General features: G+C 50.5%; 1 protein-coding gene across 1 annotated transcript in view; it reads right to left on the bottom strand.

Annotated features, from left to right (window-relative positions):
* Positions 1–858: 858 nt before the first annotated feature.
* LOC141116442 (ephrin-A3-like) overlaps positions 859–16,312 on the bottom strand; it is a 122,989-nt gene continuing 107,535 nt past the window's right edge. Inside the window, exons 2-5 of the mRNA XM_073608722.1 lie at positions 11,404–11,693; positions 9,880–9,945; positions 9,652–9,729; positions 859–4,879 (exon numbers count right to left, since the gene is read on the bottom strand). Of these exons, the coding sequence (XP_073464823.1) occupies positions 4,758–4,879; positions 9,652–9,729; positions 9,880–9,945; positions 11,404–11,693 (556 nt within the window). The 3' untranslated portion in view covers positions 859–4,757. The remainder of the gene's footprint in view (positions 4,880–9,651; positions 9,730–9,879; positions 9,946–11,403; positions 11,694–16,312) is intronic.

Below are 16,312 nucleotides of genomic sequence, written 5' to 3'. Positions count from 1 at the left end.
AATGATGGGGCACCATCCCTCCCACTGACACCGATGGGGCACTATTCCTCCCACTGACACCAATGATGGGGCACTATTCCTCCCACTGATACCAATGATAAGGACACAAGCTCCTCCCACTGATACCAATGATAAGGACACAAGCTCCTCCCACTGATACCAATGATAAGGACACAAGCTCCTCCCACTGACACAAATGAGGACACAGGCTCCTCCCACTGACACCAATGATGAGGACACAGGCTCCTCCCCCTCAGTTTTTTATGATCTCTCTTTTGCTTGCTACAGATTTGTTTGGCAGCGTCCGATCTCCTGAAGGCAGCGGCATAACCCAGTCACCCAAGACTTAGATCTGATGTTCTGTCCTACAAAAAAAAAAAATGGATTTTCAAAACTCCAAAATGTTATGATTTTTTTTTTTTTTTTGAAGGGGCTCTTAGGACCTGTAGACAATCAGCCTGTATATGAGCAGTGTTCAGAACAGACAGTTCTTATTGCAGACACTTTGTAATGAGAGTCGATGTACGGAGCCGAGTCTACAGCTTGGTGAAGCTCTGAAGCCCAGTATGAGGGAGGTAAAGGGATCCCAATGGGAGGGATTACCAGTTCAGGACACGGCTTGTAGACCAGCTGAGTCCCACGTGTACCAAGTCTACGTTCCTTCTCAATGTGCCTGCAATAAGAACCGTCTGTGTTCCCACACTTCTGAATAGAAGCTCAGCTGTCCATTCTGCACCAGAAGACAAACCCAGCAATGCCACCAGGACTCCAGGAGGGTGTGTCCCTGTCGAGTGGTCCCGCCCCCGAGGACCCCCCACTTCTCATCCAGATGAAGAAAATGAGAGCGGAAACAGCGGATACAAACGTCAGTCTGATCTTTATTGTCTGAAAAGTGTCTGTGCATTGCATAGGTGGAGATCGGCCTTCACAGAAGACAAGGAAACCACGTCAATGTATTTACAGCTCGTTCAGGACAATTGTATACATCTAGAGATAGATATGTATATACACAAACACCGCTCTGTCCCGGCTCCGCCTTCTGCGCTTCCAATGGAGGAGTCCCAGGTGTGGCTGCGGGGGGAGGGAATCACGTGACCCCCCCCCCCACTACTTCCCGTACAAGGTTTGGGGCCGCAGCTCTATAGGGTGGGGTAAAACTTTGAGGTCATAACTGGAAAGCACCATTGTGGCCGCAACCGACCAAATGTTCTGACCAATCGCCGGACAATTCCATAAGTGACATGATTGGAGGGGGAGCGCTGGGCAAGAATACACTCCGCCCCCTTCCATTCAGCCCCTGTGTGTGCGAGAAGATTCTTCTATTAGATTCCAACTTTGGTTTTGTGTTCAGACAGCTTCTTCCAGATTCCAATGGGGAGATTTCCCGGTCCTAAAAGTGCCTCTGCCCCTCCCATAATGGAGAGATTTAAATGTAGTGTCTCTGCCCCTCCCACAATGTGGAGATTTCCTCCCCCCCCCCAATGGTTTATGTCTTTGCCCCTCCCACAAGGGAAATTTCCATGTAGTGTGCGTCTCTGCCCCTCCCACAATGAAGAGATTTCCATATAGTGTCTCTGCCCCTCCCACAATGTGGAGATTCCCCCCCCCCCAGTGGTTTATGTCTTTGTCCCTCCCACAAGGGAAATTTCCATGTAGTGTGCGTCTCTGCCCCTCCCACAATGAAGAGATTTCCATATAGTGTCTCTGCCCCTCCCACAATGTGGAGATTTCCCCCCCCCCAGTGGTTTATGTCTTTGCCCCTCCCACAAGGGAAATTTCCATGTAGTGTGCGTCTCTGCCCCTCCCACAATGAAGAGATTTCCATATAGTGTCTCTGCCCCTCCCACAATGTGGAGATTTCCCCCCCCCCAGTGGTTTATGTCTTTGTCCCTCCCACAAGGGAAATTTCCATGTAGTGTGCGTCTCTGCCCCTCCCACACTGGTGAGATTTCCATGTAGTGTGTCTCTACCCCTCCCACAATGGAGAGATTTCCATATAGTGTCTTTGCCCCTCCCACAATGTGTAGATTTCCCCCCTTCCCCAGTAGTTTGTTTGTGCCCCTCCCACAATGGAGATTTACATGTAGTGTCTCTGCCCCTCCCACATTGGTGAGATCTCCATGTAGTATGCGTCTCTGCCCCTCCCAAAATGTGGTGATTTCTCCCCAGTAGTGTGTGTCTCTGCCCCTCCCACAATGATAGTTTCCCCCAGTAATGTGCGTCTCTGCCCCTCCCACAATGGAGAGATTTCCATGAGGTTGTGTCTCTGCCCCTCCCACAATGTGGAAATTCCTCCCCCAGTAGTTTGTGTCTATGCCCCTCCCACATAGGTGAGATTTCCATGTAGTGTGTGTCTCTGCCCCTCCCGCAATGATGGTTCCCCCCCCCAGTAGTGTCTCTGCCCCTCCCACAATGTAGAGATTTCCATGTACTGTAGTGTCTCTGTCCCTCCCACAGTGTGTAGATTCCCCCCTCCCCCAGTAGTTTGTGTCTTTGCCCCTCCCACAACGGTGATTTCCCCCCCCCAGTAGTTTATGTCTCTGCCCCTCCCACAATGATGGTTTCCCACAGTAGTTTGTCACTGTGCCCCTCCCACAATGGGTAAGATTTTCAGTAGTTTATGTCTCTGCCCCTCCCACAATGGGGAGATTTTCCCCCCAGTAGTTTGGGTCTCTGCCCCCCCCATGATGATTTCCCCCCAGTAGTTTGTGTCTGCCCCTCCCACAATGATGATTTTCCTGGAATAGTTTGTGTCTCTGCCCCTCCCACGTTGTTGATTTTCTGTGGTAGTCCGTGACTTGGCCCCTCCCACAATGAGATTTACCTGCAGATATCTCAGCACTGGAGTCTCAAAGAAGCCGCAACGTTTTCCAAATAATAACCGAACAAAACTGAAGTTGGATTGAATTCTTCCGTTAGGAGATCTGGTCCGGGATCTGGTGAGTAAACCTTCTCTAGAATATTCCACCACACCAGACAGCACAGGTTGGCTTGTGACATGAAATACGGCACCGTCTGACCCCCTACCACTGTCTGTCCATGGGAGAATTGGGAGTTCTAAACCAATAATGGAAGCAGAACCGCGAGTGGCTCCAAATAATGTAGTAAAACCAAGTTTCATCGTTGGTCAATATTTCGTTGTATGACTGATGCCGCAAACTGCTGCTCCAGGAAAGCTAAAATCAACTTCATCCTTCCAGCTCATCAGTCAACCAGACCAGAACCTCCCATCGACGCGTTTCGTCCTTTACAGGAGCTTAATTTGTAGAGCGTATTATGAGTGAACTCCAGTAGGGGGCGAAGCATGTTAGAAGAGGTGATGGCGTGGAGTGTTCCCTGATGTTCTGGAAACAATAAAAGTTGAGTTGAACTTTCCAAAACAGCGGAGTGTGGCTTCAATCATTGGTGTTGGGAATAACAGGATCCAGAGAAACCAAACACGACCTCAGAGCGGTACCGGAGGATGGAATGAAAATATTTCATAAGTTTCTATCATTTACCCCACTCCATAGAATGCTGCGCCATGGTATGTATGACCGACATATGGGGGAAGGGGAGGAGGAAAGACCTAGTGCAATAACTATCTGGTATGAGCGGTTGAGTGGTGTGTGTTGGGTCACGTTTCAGGTGATGTATCTGCAGGCGCTGCTTCCACCCTCCAGTGTTAGCCGGCACCTGGAGAGGTCCAGCAGTGTCCCGATGGCCGTGGTGTAGCCATGCTGCCTGGAAACTGGAGCTTGGTGCCACGACTGGGGGCACGTTCTGCTACATGTGTCTTATGAAGCTGCCGCACTGTTATGGTGAGAAGACTGCCCCCCCCCCCACCCTGAAGGACCCACAGGTTATTGTAAGAAGATTCCATGTGGTTTTCCCAATTGGTAGTAAATCTCCGTAAGGCTTCCATACTCCCACAGCCACCACCTGGGGTGACCAATTATCAGTTTGCATCAGGCCGGTCTGGGGGCGGGTTCTAATTGCAGCCACATGAAGAGCGGTGAAGGCGGGTGGCCCTAGAAGACCATGCCTTGGCATACAGTCCATCATCCATTGCAGTAGGGTAAGGTTGCATGTGGTCAGTCGATACATGGTGTTAAGATAAGGGAGGGGGAGGTTAGTACACAATTGGCACCAGAGGGGTGGGGGAGGGTTGCTGAACGTGGCATATAAGGAGATCTGCTACGGTGCCACAAGGCACGAGGGACCCATTAAATCCATGAGATTTGCTCCTCTCCAAGCTTCAGGTCACGAAGAATGGCGGACCAGGGAGGGGGGGGGGGGGGGGGGGCTGAAGGTGGGGGGACGTGCCCAGGCTCGTGAGACGTACGCAACCAATTTTCGGGGACGGTAAGGCCAACTAACTCGATGTTCTGTGGTCACCCCGCAGCTCCTGGCACACACAGTCCGTGCGGAGGACAGCAGGGTGTAGGCACTCAAGTAAGAACAGCCCGTGAGAATTCCACATCGGGGCCTTGAACTGAGAAGTCTGTCAGAATCATTTGGCAGCAGGTTATTGATCCGGCTCGGCCCCAGCATATTATTAGAATTGTTATTAGTGGTGGCACCCACCAGTGGAGTGTTCTAGTGCCGTAGGTCGAGTCTCTTGAAAAAAAAAAAAAAAAAAAAGAAGGTAGAAAAAAAGACACGGAGGACAGAGTGCCGTCCTCGCCCCGCTGCGACCCAACCTGTGCAGTCATGAGTCCGATCCGCAGAGTATTCCGGTTCCATCGGCCTCCAGACCAGTCCTGCAGCGGGCAAAACTAAGATGCCAAGAGCGTCATTAAAATCAGACACACGGCCACAGTCAAATGTAAGTGTTCCCTCTTCGGGCTCGTCCCGCTGATGCTCTTCTCCAGTTTGGGGATCTCCGGGTTGAAGTTACCTGAAATAGAAGAGAGATTGTGTGAGATCCGGAACATCTCCGAAATACACTCCTTCCTAACCAATGGCAGATCAGGAACATCTCCAAAATACACCCTTCCTAACCAATGGCAGATCAGAAACATCTCCAAAATACACCCTTCCTAACCAATGGCAGATCAGGAACATCTCCAAAATACACCCTTCCTAACCAACGGCAGATCCGAAACATCTACGAAATACACCCCCTTTCTAACCAACGGCAGCCCCAAGATACCAATTTCACTGCCTGGTTATCTCTGCTTCGGCTACTGCAACTCCAATCATTGGCCGACCTCAGTCCATCATGAATGCTTCCGCCAGATTCATCCACCATACCAACTGCTCAGTGTCTGCCAACCCATCTCTGCCAATCCCTCCAATGGCCTCCATCCCCCTCTGCCAATCCCTCCATTTAGTGTCCCCCACCCCTCTCCGCCAATCCATTCAATGGCCTCCATTCAGTGTCCTCCACCCCGCTCAGCCAATCCCTCCACTGGCCTCCATTCAGTGTCCTCCACCCCTCTCCGCCAATCCCTCCACTGGCCCCCATTCAGTGTCCTCCACCCCTCTTTGCCAAACCCTCCACTGGCCTCCATTCAGTGTCCTCCACTGCTCTCTGCCAATCCCTCCAATGGCCTCCATTCAGTGCCCTCCACCTTGCTCTACCAATCCCTCCACTGGCCTCCATTCAATGTCCTCCACCCCTCTACTGGCCTCCATCCAGTGTCCTCCACCCCTCTCTGCCAATCCCTCTACTGGCCTCCATTCAGTGTCCTCCACCCCTCTCTACCAATCCATCCATTCGGCCAACAAATAAAACTCAAAATATTAACATAAAAATCCATTTACATCTCTGCCCCCAGCTCCATCATCAACCTCATTCCTAAAATACCACCCAAATCATCCTCTCTACTCCCGAGACTTCCTGCTGTCTAGATCCCTTATCACCTCCTCCCATGCTCACCTCCAGGACTTCTATAGAGCTACTCTTCCTCTGGAACTCCCTACCCCAATCTGACCACCTATCTTCAAGTCGCTCTGCAATGGCACACTTTTCTGCCAACAAGGACCTCATTTTAGGGGTTCTATCACAACACTGAGGGGTGGGGTCAGAAGCATGACTTTGGGGCTGAAGTTGGAAATTGCATCCAAGTCCATCCCAGTTCCGGAGCTCTCTGTAGGATCACAGAGGTCTATGAAAGTACAAAGATTGCCAATAACATTTCTACAGGTTCATTGTATGTAGAGGAGCGTGCATTGTGTTGTATAAGACCACCCAGAAATGAATGACATATAAAGAATAGAACACCATCCCCATCGGGGGTCTGATGCCTCTGGTCACGTCTCTATCCCAATAGAGGGCCTGGTGCCTCTGGTCACATATCCCTATAGAGGGTCTGCTTCCTCCAGTCACATGTCCCTATAGAGGGCCTGCTGCCTCTGGTCACACGTCCCTATCCCTATAAAGGGCCTGCTGCCTCTGGTCACATGTGACTAAGCCCCCTCCATGACCCTGCACTGGAGGAAGCAGATTCCTCTTGTGGTCGGGGACCTCCTATGGGTGAGGAGAGAAGATTGAAGACTCGGCCATGAGGATCCGTATGGAGATCTGGTCCTCTGCTAAAAATCTCTTCATTCTTCTCATGGAGCTGGAGAGCGAGTCTCCTGGTAACCAGCGCTGAGCCCATTCACGCGGCGCTGACTAATCCCTTCACATATCCGCTTTGGCTGCTCTTCAGAGGACTGTGACCGATCAAGCGAGCGACCCGACAAATCAAGAGACTGGCGGCTAATGTGCGCAAATCCTCCCTCCCCGGGTCCCGTGACCGATATTACTAGGATGGGACGTTTCTTCTGGACATCTCCGCTAATGTACAGTACAGTATTATCACCATAGGGGGCGGAGCGACCACCACTCACACCTTATAGAGGGGGCGGAGTTCCTTCACCCTTACCACCAGCCAATCCGGAGAGCTGGAGGGAATATTTCTATACCCCGCGGCAGAACACGGAGAAAGTTCCACCTCTTTTATTCAGAAGGGAAATGAGAGCTGCAATGTGATTGGCTGCCTTGGACACCTCACTCTCTAGGCCACTATGCACGCCGCTTGTTTGGTCACGTCAATCTTTTCACGCGTCCGCCTGTCAGACCGCCGCCATAGGCGACGCCCGTCAGACCCCCCGACACAGGCGATGCCACTGACTGTCAGAAGCCCCGCCACAGGCGATGCAACCGCCTCTCAGGACCCCCTGCCATAGGTGACGCCTGTCAGACCCATGCCGCAGGCGATGCGGCCGCCTCTCAGGACCCCCCGCCACAGGCGACACGGCTGCCTCAGGACCCCCCGCCACAGGCGACGCGACCGCCTCTCAAGACCCCCCGCCACAGGCGACGCGGCCGCCTCTCAAGACCCTCCGCCACAGGCGACGCGGCCGCCTCCCAGGACCCCCCGCCACAGGCGATGCGGCCGCCTCTCAGGACCCCCCGCCACAGGCGGCCGCCTCTCAGGACCCCCCGCCACAGGCGGCCGCCTCTCAGGACCCCCCGCCACAGGCGGCCGCCTCTCAGGACCCCCCGCCACAGGCGGCCGCCTCTCAGGACCCCCCGCCACAGGCGACGCGGCTGCCTGGGGGGACCTCCGCCCTATGCGAATTTGTCATATCTATCATTGACTTCCCCCCCAGAATGTTTTGTCTTCTGCATTTCTGTGGAGCAGAATGATTCACCTGTAACGGTCACTATATAATACCTAAACCTACCTGTAGGGAGCAGCAGAGACTTACATTTCAGTATACAGTCAGGTCCATAAATATTGGGACATGGACACAATTCTAATCTTTTTGGTTCTACACACCACCACAATGGATTTGAAATGAAACAAACAAGATGTGCTTTAACTGTAGACTTTCAGCTTTAATTTGAGGGTATTTACATCCAAATCAGGTGAACGGTGTAGGAATTACAACAGTTTGTATATGTGCCTCCCACTTTTTAAGGGACCAAAAGTAATGGGGCAATTGGCTGCTCAGCTGTTCCATGGCCAGGTGTGTGTTATTCCCTCATTATCCCATTTACAAGGAGCAGATAAAAGGTCCAGAGTTCATTTCAAGTGTGCTATTTGCATTTGGAATCTGTTGCTGTCAACTCTCAATATGAGATCCAAAGAGCTGTCACTATCAGTGAAGCAAGCCATCATTAGGCTGAAAAAACAAAACAATCCCATCAGAGAGATAGCAAAAACATTAGGTGTGGCCAAATCAACTGTTTGGAACATCCTTAAAAAGAAAGAACGCACCGGTGAGCTCAGCAACACCAAAAGACCCGGAAGACCACGGAAAACAACTGTGGTGGATGCCCAAAGAATTCTTTCCCTGGTGAAGAAAACACCCTTCACAACAGTTGGCCAGATCAAGAACACTCTCCAGGAGGTCGGTGTATGTGTGTCAAAGTCAACAATCAAGAGAAGACTTCACCAGAGTGAATACAGAGGGTTCACCACAAGATGTAAACCATTGGTGAGCCTCAAAAACAGGAAGGCCAGATTAGAGTTTGCCAAACAACATCTAAAAAAGCCTTCACAGTTCTGGAACAACATCCTATGGACAGATGAGACCAAGATCAACTTGTACAGAGTGATGGGAAGAGAAGAGTATGGAGAAGGAAAGGAACTGCTCATGATCCAAAGCATACCACCTCATCAGTGAAGCATGGTGGTGGTAGTGTCATGGCGTGGGCATGTATGGCTGCCAATGGAACTGGTTCTCTTGTATTTATTGATGATGTGACTGCTGACAAAAGCAGCAGAATGAATTCTGAAGTGTTTCGGACAATATTATCTGCTCATATTCAGCAAAATGCTTCAGAACTCATTGGACGGCGCTTCACAGTGCAGATGGACAATGACCCGAAGCATACTGCGAAACCAACCAAAGAGTTTTTTAAGGGAAAGAAGTGGAATGTTATGCAATGGCCAAGTCAATCACCTGACCTGAATCCGATTGAGCATGCATTTCACTTGCTGAAGACAAAACTGAAGGGAAAATGCCCCAAGAACAAGCAGGAACTGAAGACAGTTGTAGTAAAGGCCTGGCAGAGCATCACCAGGGATGAAACCCAGTGCCTGGTGATGTCTATGCGTTCCAGACTTCAGACTGTAATTGACTGCAAAGGATTTTCAACCAAGTATTAAAAAGTGAAAGTTTGATGGATAATTGTTAATCTGTCCCATTACTTTTGGTCCCTTAAAAAGTGGGAGGTACATATACAAACTGTTGTAATTCCTACACCGTTCACCTGATTTGGATGTAAATACCCTCAAATTAAAGCTGAAAGTCTGCAGTTACAGCACATCTTATCCAATGTGGTGGTGTATAGAGCCAAAAAGATTAGAATTGTGTCCATGTCCCAATAATTATGGACTTGACTGTATGTAGATCAGCAGCACATAATACCTAACATTACCTGTAGGGGGCAGCAGAGACTTACATTTCAGTATATGTAGATCAGCAGCACGTAATACCTAATGTTACCTGTAGGGGTCAGCAGAGGCTTACACTTCTTTACTGTATATGTAGATCAGCACAGGGGGCCTTTACCTCACATCTAAATGAGTTAACAGGAAATTTTCAGACAAGCCGTACATTTAACCCTTCGATCGGTCAGAGATGAAAGGTGGAATGCAAGCGTGAGCCGTCATTTCCAGGCCGGCCTGTAGAGGGTGACAGACACCATACATTGCGTCTACGGCTTACCTAGATCCTCAATCTTCACGTCAGGTCCTATCGTGAACTGCGGCAGTGTGGGGGACTGCTTCTCGCCCGAGTGAGCCGCTGTGGGAGGGAAAGGACACAGTTACCACTGACCAAAACAACCCAGACCCCCACCCCCAATCCCTGTGCAAAATAATAACCCGCCCCCTTCCCCCCAATAGGACCATACATCCCGTACATTAAACCCCGATAATCTCAGGGCGTACTCACTGGTGGCACAGCACACAAAGACCTTCATCTTCAGACACGAACGCCGATGGTTGTGGGTCGGTTGGGCTGAAACAGACAAAGATTGGAAATCAATAGTTGGAAATCTTCTGAGATTACACCAAATCCGCATCAGACAAAAACTTCCATCCATCGAAAGTGTCACCTAAAACTGGGAGCTTGCTGAGAGGCTGGAGGACCGAGGATAGACTAATGAATGGCTGGTGATGGACCAGGAATGGATTGATTATGGACCGAGGAAAGGGCAGTTGATAGACCAGGGATGGATCGGCAATGGATCAGGGAAGGACAAGTGATAGAGCAGCAAAGGACTGGTGATGCAAAAAGGGAAGGACTGGGGAATGACAACTGATAGACCAATGAAGGGCTGGTAATGGACCAGGAACTGATAAATTATGGACCGGGGAAGGACAGGCGATGGGAATGGGGAAGGTCAGGTGATGAACTAGGGAATGACAAGTGACAGACCAATGAAGGGCTAGTGATGGACAGGTGAAAGGGCAGATAATGGTCCAGGGATGGATCGATTATGGACCATTGATGGACTGGGGAAGGACCATTAAAGGCCCAGGGATGGATTGGTAATGTATCGGCAAAGGACAGGGATGAATCAGTGTTAGACCAGTGAAGAATGCGGGATGGATCAGTTATGGACCAGTAAAGGACAGGGGTCAGATTGGTGACAGACCAGTGAAGGACCAGGGATTGATTGGTGATGGACCAGTAAAGGACAGGGATCAGATTGGTGATGGACCAGTGAAGGACTGGGGATGGATCGGTGACAGACCATTGAAGGACCAGGGATGAATCAGTGATGGACTGGGGAAGGACAGGTTGACGCACCAGGATTGGACTGACTGGGGAAGGACAAGTGATGGAGCCAGGGATGGATCAGAGACAGACCAGTGAAGGACAGGGGACAGATGGGTGAAGGACTAGGGATGAATCGGTAATGAACCAGGGACAGATGGTGAAGGGCACTCTAGATGTGGCCTTTATTAGCCCATCATACTGCAACGAGGTGGGAATATTCTGACTCCTCATTCTTAGAACAGATCAGCCGTGTTTATCGTTTCTGGGCAGAAATCGGCAACCATAAAAAGGTTTCAGTGGATTATCAGGACAGAAGATCAATAAATAAAAGGTCGGTGAATGACCCCTTTGCAGTCTTAAACCAGAACATCTAAATGTCCCGGAGAACCCGTATGACCTCATCCACCATCCTTACAATCATTCTATGGATTAGCATTGTGGTGTAAACCTCTTGTGCTGTGCTGGACGTCATGAAGGAACAATGCCAGCCGCCACTAATGTCTGATAACAGAACAATAGCTGGCATGGCAGCGGTAGATAAGCCGAGGAACCGGCGTCCAGTGCCGATTTGGGGGGTTTTATGTGAGAACGAAGTGAGGAGCGATTTCACAGAAACTATTTTTATGTGGTCATCCTTACAGACACATTCTCACACATGAAATAAAAACCCCACCGATCCAAGATTGTACTCACAGATGTAGTAATATTCGTGGCCTGCATGGAACTCGTAGCCCAGGGAGAAGGCGCTGTACCGCTGGAACTTCTCGGAAAATTTGATGGGGCTGTGAGGCGAGTGCGGGCGATTACATTCCCAACGCTTGAAGCCTTGGCTGATGTCACAGGTCCGGTAGCCCTCATAGTTCACCATATAAAGAATGTATTGCTCCATCCTATGGTCGGCGATAGTCTCATTGTAGTGCGGACAGTAGATGTCCAGGTAATCATTGACGTTCACTTGGACGGTGTAGCCATCACGCCGCAAGCTGAAAAAAAAAAAAAGACACAAGTGGTCAGCAAATTTTGTGAAGGAAGCCTACCCTGAGGATGACAAGTGCAGGGATAAGACAACCCTAAAAGTAAAGTAGCCTCCCTTCCCAAAAAAACATTTCCCTAACTTTTTTGGCCTTGTTCATTGAGGCCAATCATAGCTCAGGTTCTCCAGCTTGTTGAAAGCATCTGCCAGCTTCTAAATTAGACCGGTTCCCGAATTCTAAATTCACCCCAGAACAGGGGAGTACCCACGGAAGAGGTGGAGATAGCACCAGAAGGAGATGGCAAAGCAGGGGTGGCAAACTCAATTTCATTGCAGGCCGCATCAACGTTATTGGTTACCCTCAAAAAGCCAGTTGTATCTGGGGTGCGCTACGGACAGCGTGCAGGGTTCAGGAGTGCGCTACGGACAGCGTGCAGGGTTCAGGAGTGCGCTACGGACAGCGTGCAGGGTTCAGGAGTGCGCTACGGACAGCGTGCAGGGTTCAGGAGTGCGCTACGGACAGCGTGCAGGGTTCAGGAGTGCGCTACGGACAGCGTGCAGGGTTCAGGAGTGCGCTACGGACAGCGTGCAGGGTTCAGGAGTGCGCTACGGACAGCGTGCAGGGTTCAGGAGTGCGCTACGGACAGCGTGCAGGGTTCAGGAGTGCTCTGTCCGTAGGGCACTCCTGAACCCTGCACTCTGTCCGTAGGGCACTCCTGAACCCTGCACTCTGTCCGTAGGGCACTCCTGAACCCTGCACTCTGTCCGTAGGGCACTCCTGAACCCTGCACTCTGTCCGTAGGGCACTCCTGAACCCTGCACTCTGTCCGTAGGGCACTCCTGAACCCTGCACTCTGTCCGTAGGGCACTCCTGAACCCTGCACTCTGTCCGTAGGGCACTCCTGAACCCTGCACTCTGTCCGTAGGGCACTCCTGAACCCTGCACTCTGTCCGTAGGGCACTCCTGAACCCTGCACTCTGTCCGTAGGGCACTCCTGAACCCTGCACTCTGTCCGTAGGGCACTCCTGAACCCTGCACTCTGTCCGTAGGGCACTCCTGAACCCTGCACTCTGTCCGTAGGGCACTCCTGAACCCTGCACTCTGTCCGTAGGGCACTCCTGAACCCTGCACTCTGTCCGTAGGGCACTCCTGAACCCTGCACTCTGTCCGTAGGGCACTCCTGAACCCTGCACTCTGTCCGTAGGGCACTCCTGAACCCTGCACTCTGTCCGTAGGGCACTCCTGAACCCTGCACTCTGTCCGTAGGGCACTCCTGAACCCTGCACTCTGTCCGTAGGGCACTCCTGAACCCTGCACTCTGTCCGTAGGGCACTCCTGAACCCCTATAAAAGTAAAGAGATGGACAGAGAAGGCCGGAAGAAATGCAGAGAGGGACAGAGGAGAAGGCCGGAAGAAATACATAGAGGGACAGAGGAGAAGGCCAGAAGAAGTGCAGAGAGGGACAGAGGAGAAGGCCGGAAAGGCCGGAAGTGCAGAGACAGAGAAGGCCAGAAGAAGTGCAGAGAGGGACAGAGGAGAAGGTTGGAAGAAGTACAGAGAGGGACAGAGGAGAAGGTCGGAAGAAGTACAGAGAGGGACAGAGGAGAAGGCCGGAAGTGCAGAGACAGAGAAGGCCAGAAGAAGTGCAGAGAGGGACAGAGGAGAAGGTCGGAAGAAGTACAGAGAGGGACAGAGGAGAAGGTCGGAAGAAGTATAGAGAGGGACAGAGGAGAAGGCCGGAAGAAGTATAGAGAGGGACAGAGGAGAAGGCCGGAAGAAATGCAGAGAGGGACAGAGGAGAAGGCCGGAAGTGCAGAGACAGAGAAGGCCAGAAGAAGTGCAGAGAGGGACAGAGGAGAAGGTCAGAAGAAGTACAGAGAGGGACAGAGGAGAAGGTCGGAAGAAGTATAGAGAGGGACAGAGGAGAAGGCCGGAAGAAGAAGTACAGAGAGGGACAGAGGAGAAGGCCGGAAGAAGTGCAGAGAGGGACAGAGGAGAAGGCCAGAAGAAGTGCAGAGAGGGACAGAGGAGAAGGTCGGAAGAAGTATAGAGAGGGACAGAGGAGAAGGCCGGAAGAAGTACAGAGAGGGACAGAGGAGAAGGCCAGAAGAAATGCAGAGATGGTAGAGGAAGATGGAAGAGCATAAAGTACATCAGAAGCAGAACACAAAGGAAAGTGATGGCACAAAGGGAAGGAGTGAGGGGAGTAGATGATGCTGTGAAGGAGTGATAAAATAACAAGGAGACAAGCTTGAGTTCAGCGATGGCAAATACCATGACGGGGCACCATCTTCAGTTCCTCATCATATAATAACTGCTCTTGGCATCCATGTATGTAAAACCACCATGGTGAACGCACAGCGTCTCTCAGCTATACAATCTTAGGACAGGATTCAGAGGGCTCTGTAATCTTATTCCAAAAAATTACCAACATAACACAAGTTGGAAAACGTATCTACGAGTCTCAATGCCTCAGTCATCTCCGCTCTGAGCCGGGAACATGAGAAGCAGATGATTGGCTACGCTCAGACACGTGTCAGTCAATACACGACACGCACGGCTGAACTATAATTTGCTTTTTTTCTCTAATCTCTGCTCTTGAGGCTGAGAATTAATTAGGAAATATCGAGCCGGCCAAAAGCACTTAGTACTGTTCATGCTTCCCTGTGTAACTCACCCCCGTACTAAGCCAGGACATCGAGGGGATAAAACAGTCATCAAAGATATCAATGTCAATTACACTAAATAGGAGAAGAAAGACCTGTGAGGTTCTTACACAGAGCTCCAGGCACAGGTGAAGAGAAGGCCCGTGAGGTTCTTATATGGAGCTCCAGACACAGGTGAAGAGAAGACCCGTGAGGTTCTTATATGGAGCTCCAGACACAGGTGAAGAGAAGACCTGTGAGGTTCTTATATAAAGCTCCAGACACAGGTGAAGAGAAGACCTGTGAGGTTCTTATATAAAGCTCCAGACACAGGTGAAGAGAAGACCTGTGAGGTTCTTATATAAAGCTCCAGACACAGGTGAAGAGAAGACCTGTGAGGTTCTTATATAGAGCTCCAGACACAGGTGAAGAGGAGACCTGTGAGGTTCTTATATAGAGCTCCAGACACAGGTGAAGAGGAGACCTGTGAGGTTCCTATATTGAGCTCCAGACACAGGTGAAGAGAAGACCTGTGAGGTTCCTATATAGAGCTCCAGACACAGGTGAAAAGGAGACCTGTGAGGTTCTTATATAGAGCTATAGACACAGGTGCAGAGGAGACCTGTGAGGTTCCTATATTGAGCTCCAGACACAGGTGAAGAGGAGACCTGTGAGGTTCCTATATTGAGCTCCAGACACAGGTGAAGAGGAGACCTGTGAGGTTCTTATATAGAGCTCCAGACACAGGTGAAGAGGAGACCTGTGAGGTTCTTACATAGAGCTCCAGACACAGGTGAAGAGAAGACCTGTGAGGTTCTTATATAGAGCTCCAGACACAGGTAAAGAGGAGACCCGTGAGGTTCCTATATAGAGCTCCAGACACAGGTAAAGAGGAGACCTGTGAGGTTCTGATATAGAAGCTCCAGACACAGGTGAAGAGAAGACCTGTGAGGTTCTATACATAGAGCTCCAGACACAGGTGAAGAGAAGACCTGTGAGGTTCCTATATAGAGCTCCAGGCACAGGTGAAGTGGAGACCTGTGAGGTTCCTATATAGAGCTCCAGACACAGGTGAAGAGGAGACCTGTGAGGTTCTTACATAGAGCTCCAGACACAGGTGAAGAGAAGACCTGTGAGGTTCCTATATTGAGCTCCAGACACAGGTAAAGAGGAGACCTGTGAGGTTCTGATATAGAAGCTCCAGACACAGGTGAGGAGGAATTTTTGGAGGTTGCTATACTGAGCTTTGGAAGAACTTCAGACACTAAACATTTGATACATCACTGGTACGTTGCTCATTCCAGCTTTATTATAGAGATGTCTGCTCGATATCCAGCGTCCTTCATCTGCTCCATCAGGTCATTTGCTGTAAAGCTGTCCTTTGGTAAGACGACATTGAATGGTCAGCAGTATAATTTAGCGCTGGCTCTGCCCTTGTGAAGGACAACAAAACATACGTGATAGCATATGGGAAAGCAGGAGGCACATGTCATTTAAGTCTATGCTCACCCGCTGCAGCTATAATTCTTCCCAGCAGGCAGAATCGTCCGAAGGCCAGAACCTCAGACCTGGACATGGGCACAGATGAGAGCTGACTGTTGTTGCCAGAGGTCAGGGGGGCACTCATAGTGGTAACAGTGGCTGATTCTTCTGCCAGGGCTCAGGCAGGCTGTGACTTGTAAAGGGAACCCGGAGAGTGATGGCAATTCACCAGATGAGTCAGATTGATCAAATGTGTCTCGTATTTTTCCCCCGCAGAGCCAAATCTCAACAAAGGTGCATTGGAAATGTATGAACATCGGAATCTGGTTGTTACAGCTCAGGAAGGATTGACCATATAAAGGAAATAAATATCAACCATGTCCAACTAGATCGATCCAATAAATACACTTTGCATATCTAGAACAGGGGTCTCAAACTGGCGGCCCTCCAGCTGTTCCAAAACGACAAGTCCCATCATGCCTCTGCCTGTGGGAGTCATGC

Source organism: Aquarana catesbeiana, linkage group LG13 (assembly GCF_042186555.1).
Source record: "Aquarana catesbeiana isolate 2022-GZ linkage group LG13, ASM4218655v1, whole genome shotgun sequence".
Classification (NCBI taxonomy): domain Eukaryota; kingdom Metazoa; phylum Chordata; class Amphibia; order Anura; family Ranidae; genus Aquarana; species Aquarana catesbeiana.
The sequence above is the reverse complement of the archived record's forward strand: the minus strand, read 5'-3'. Positions and strand labels throughout refer to the sequence as shown.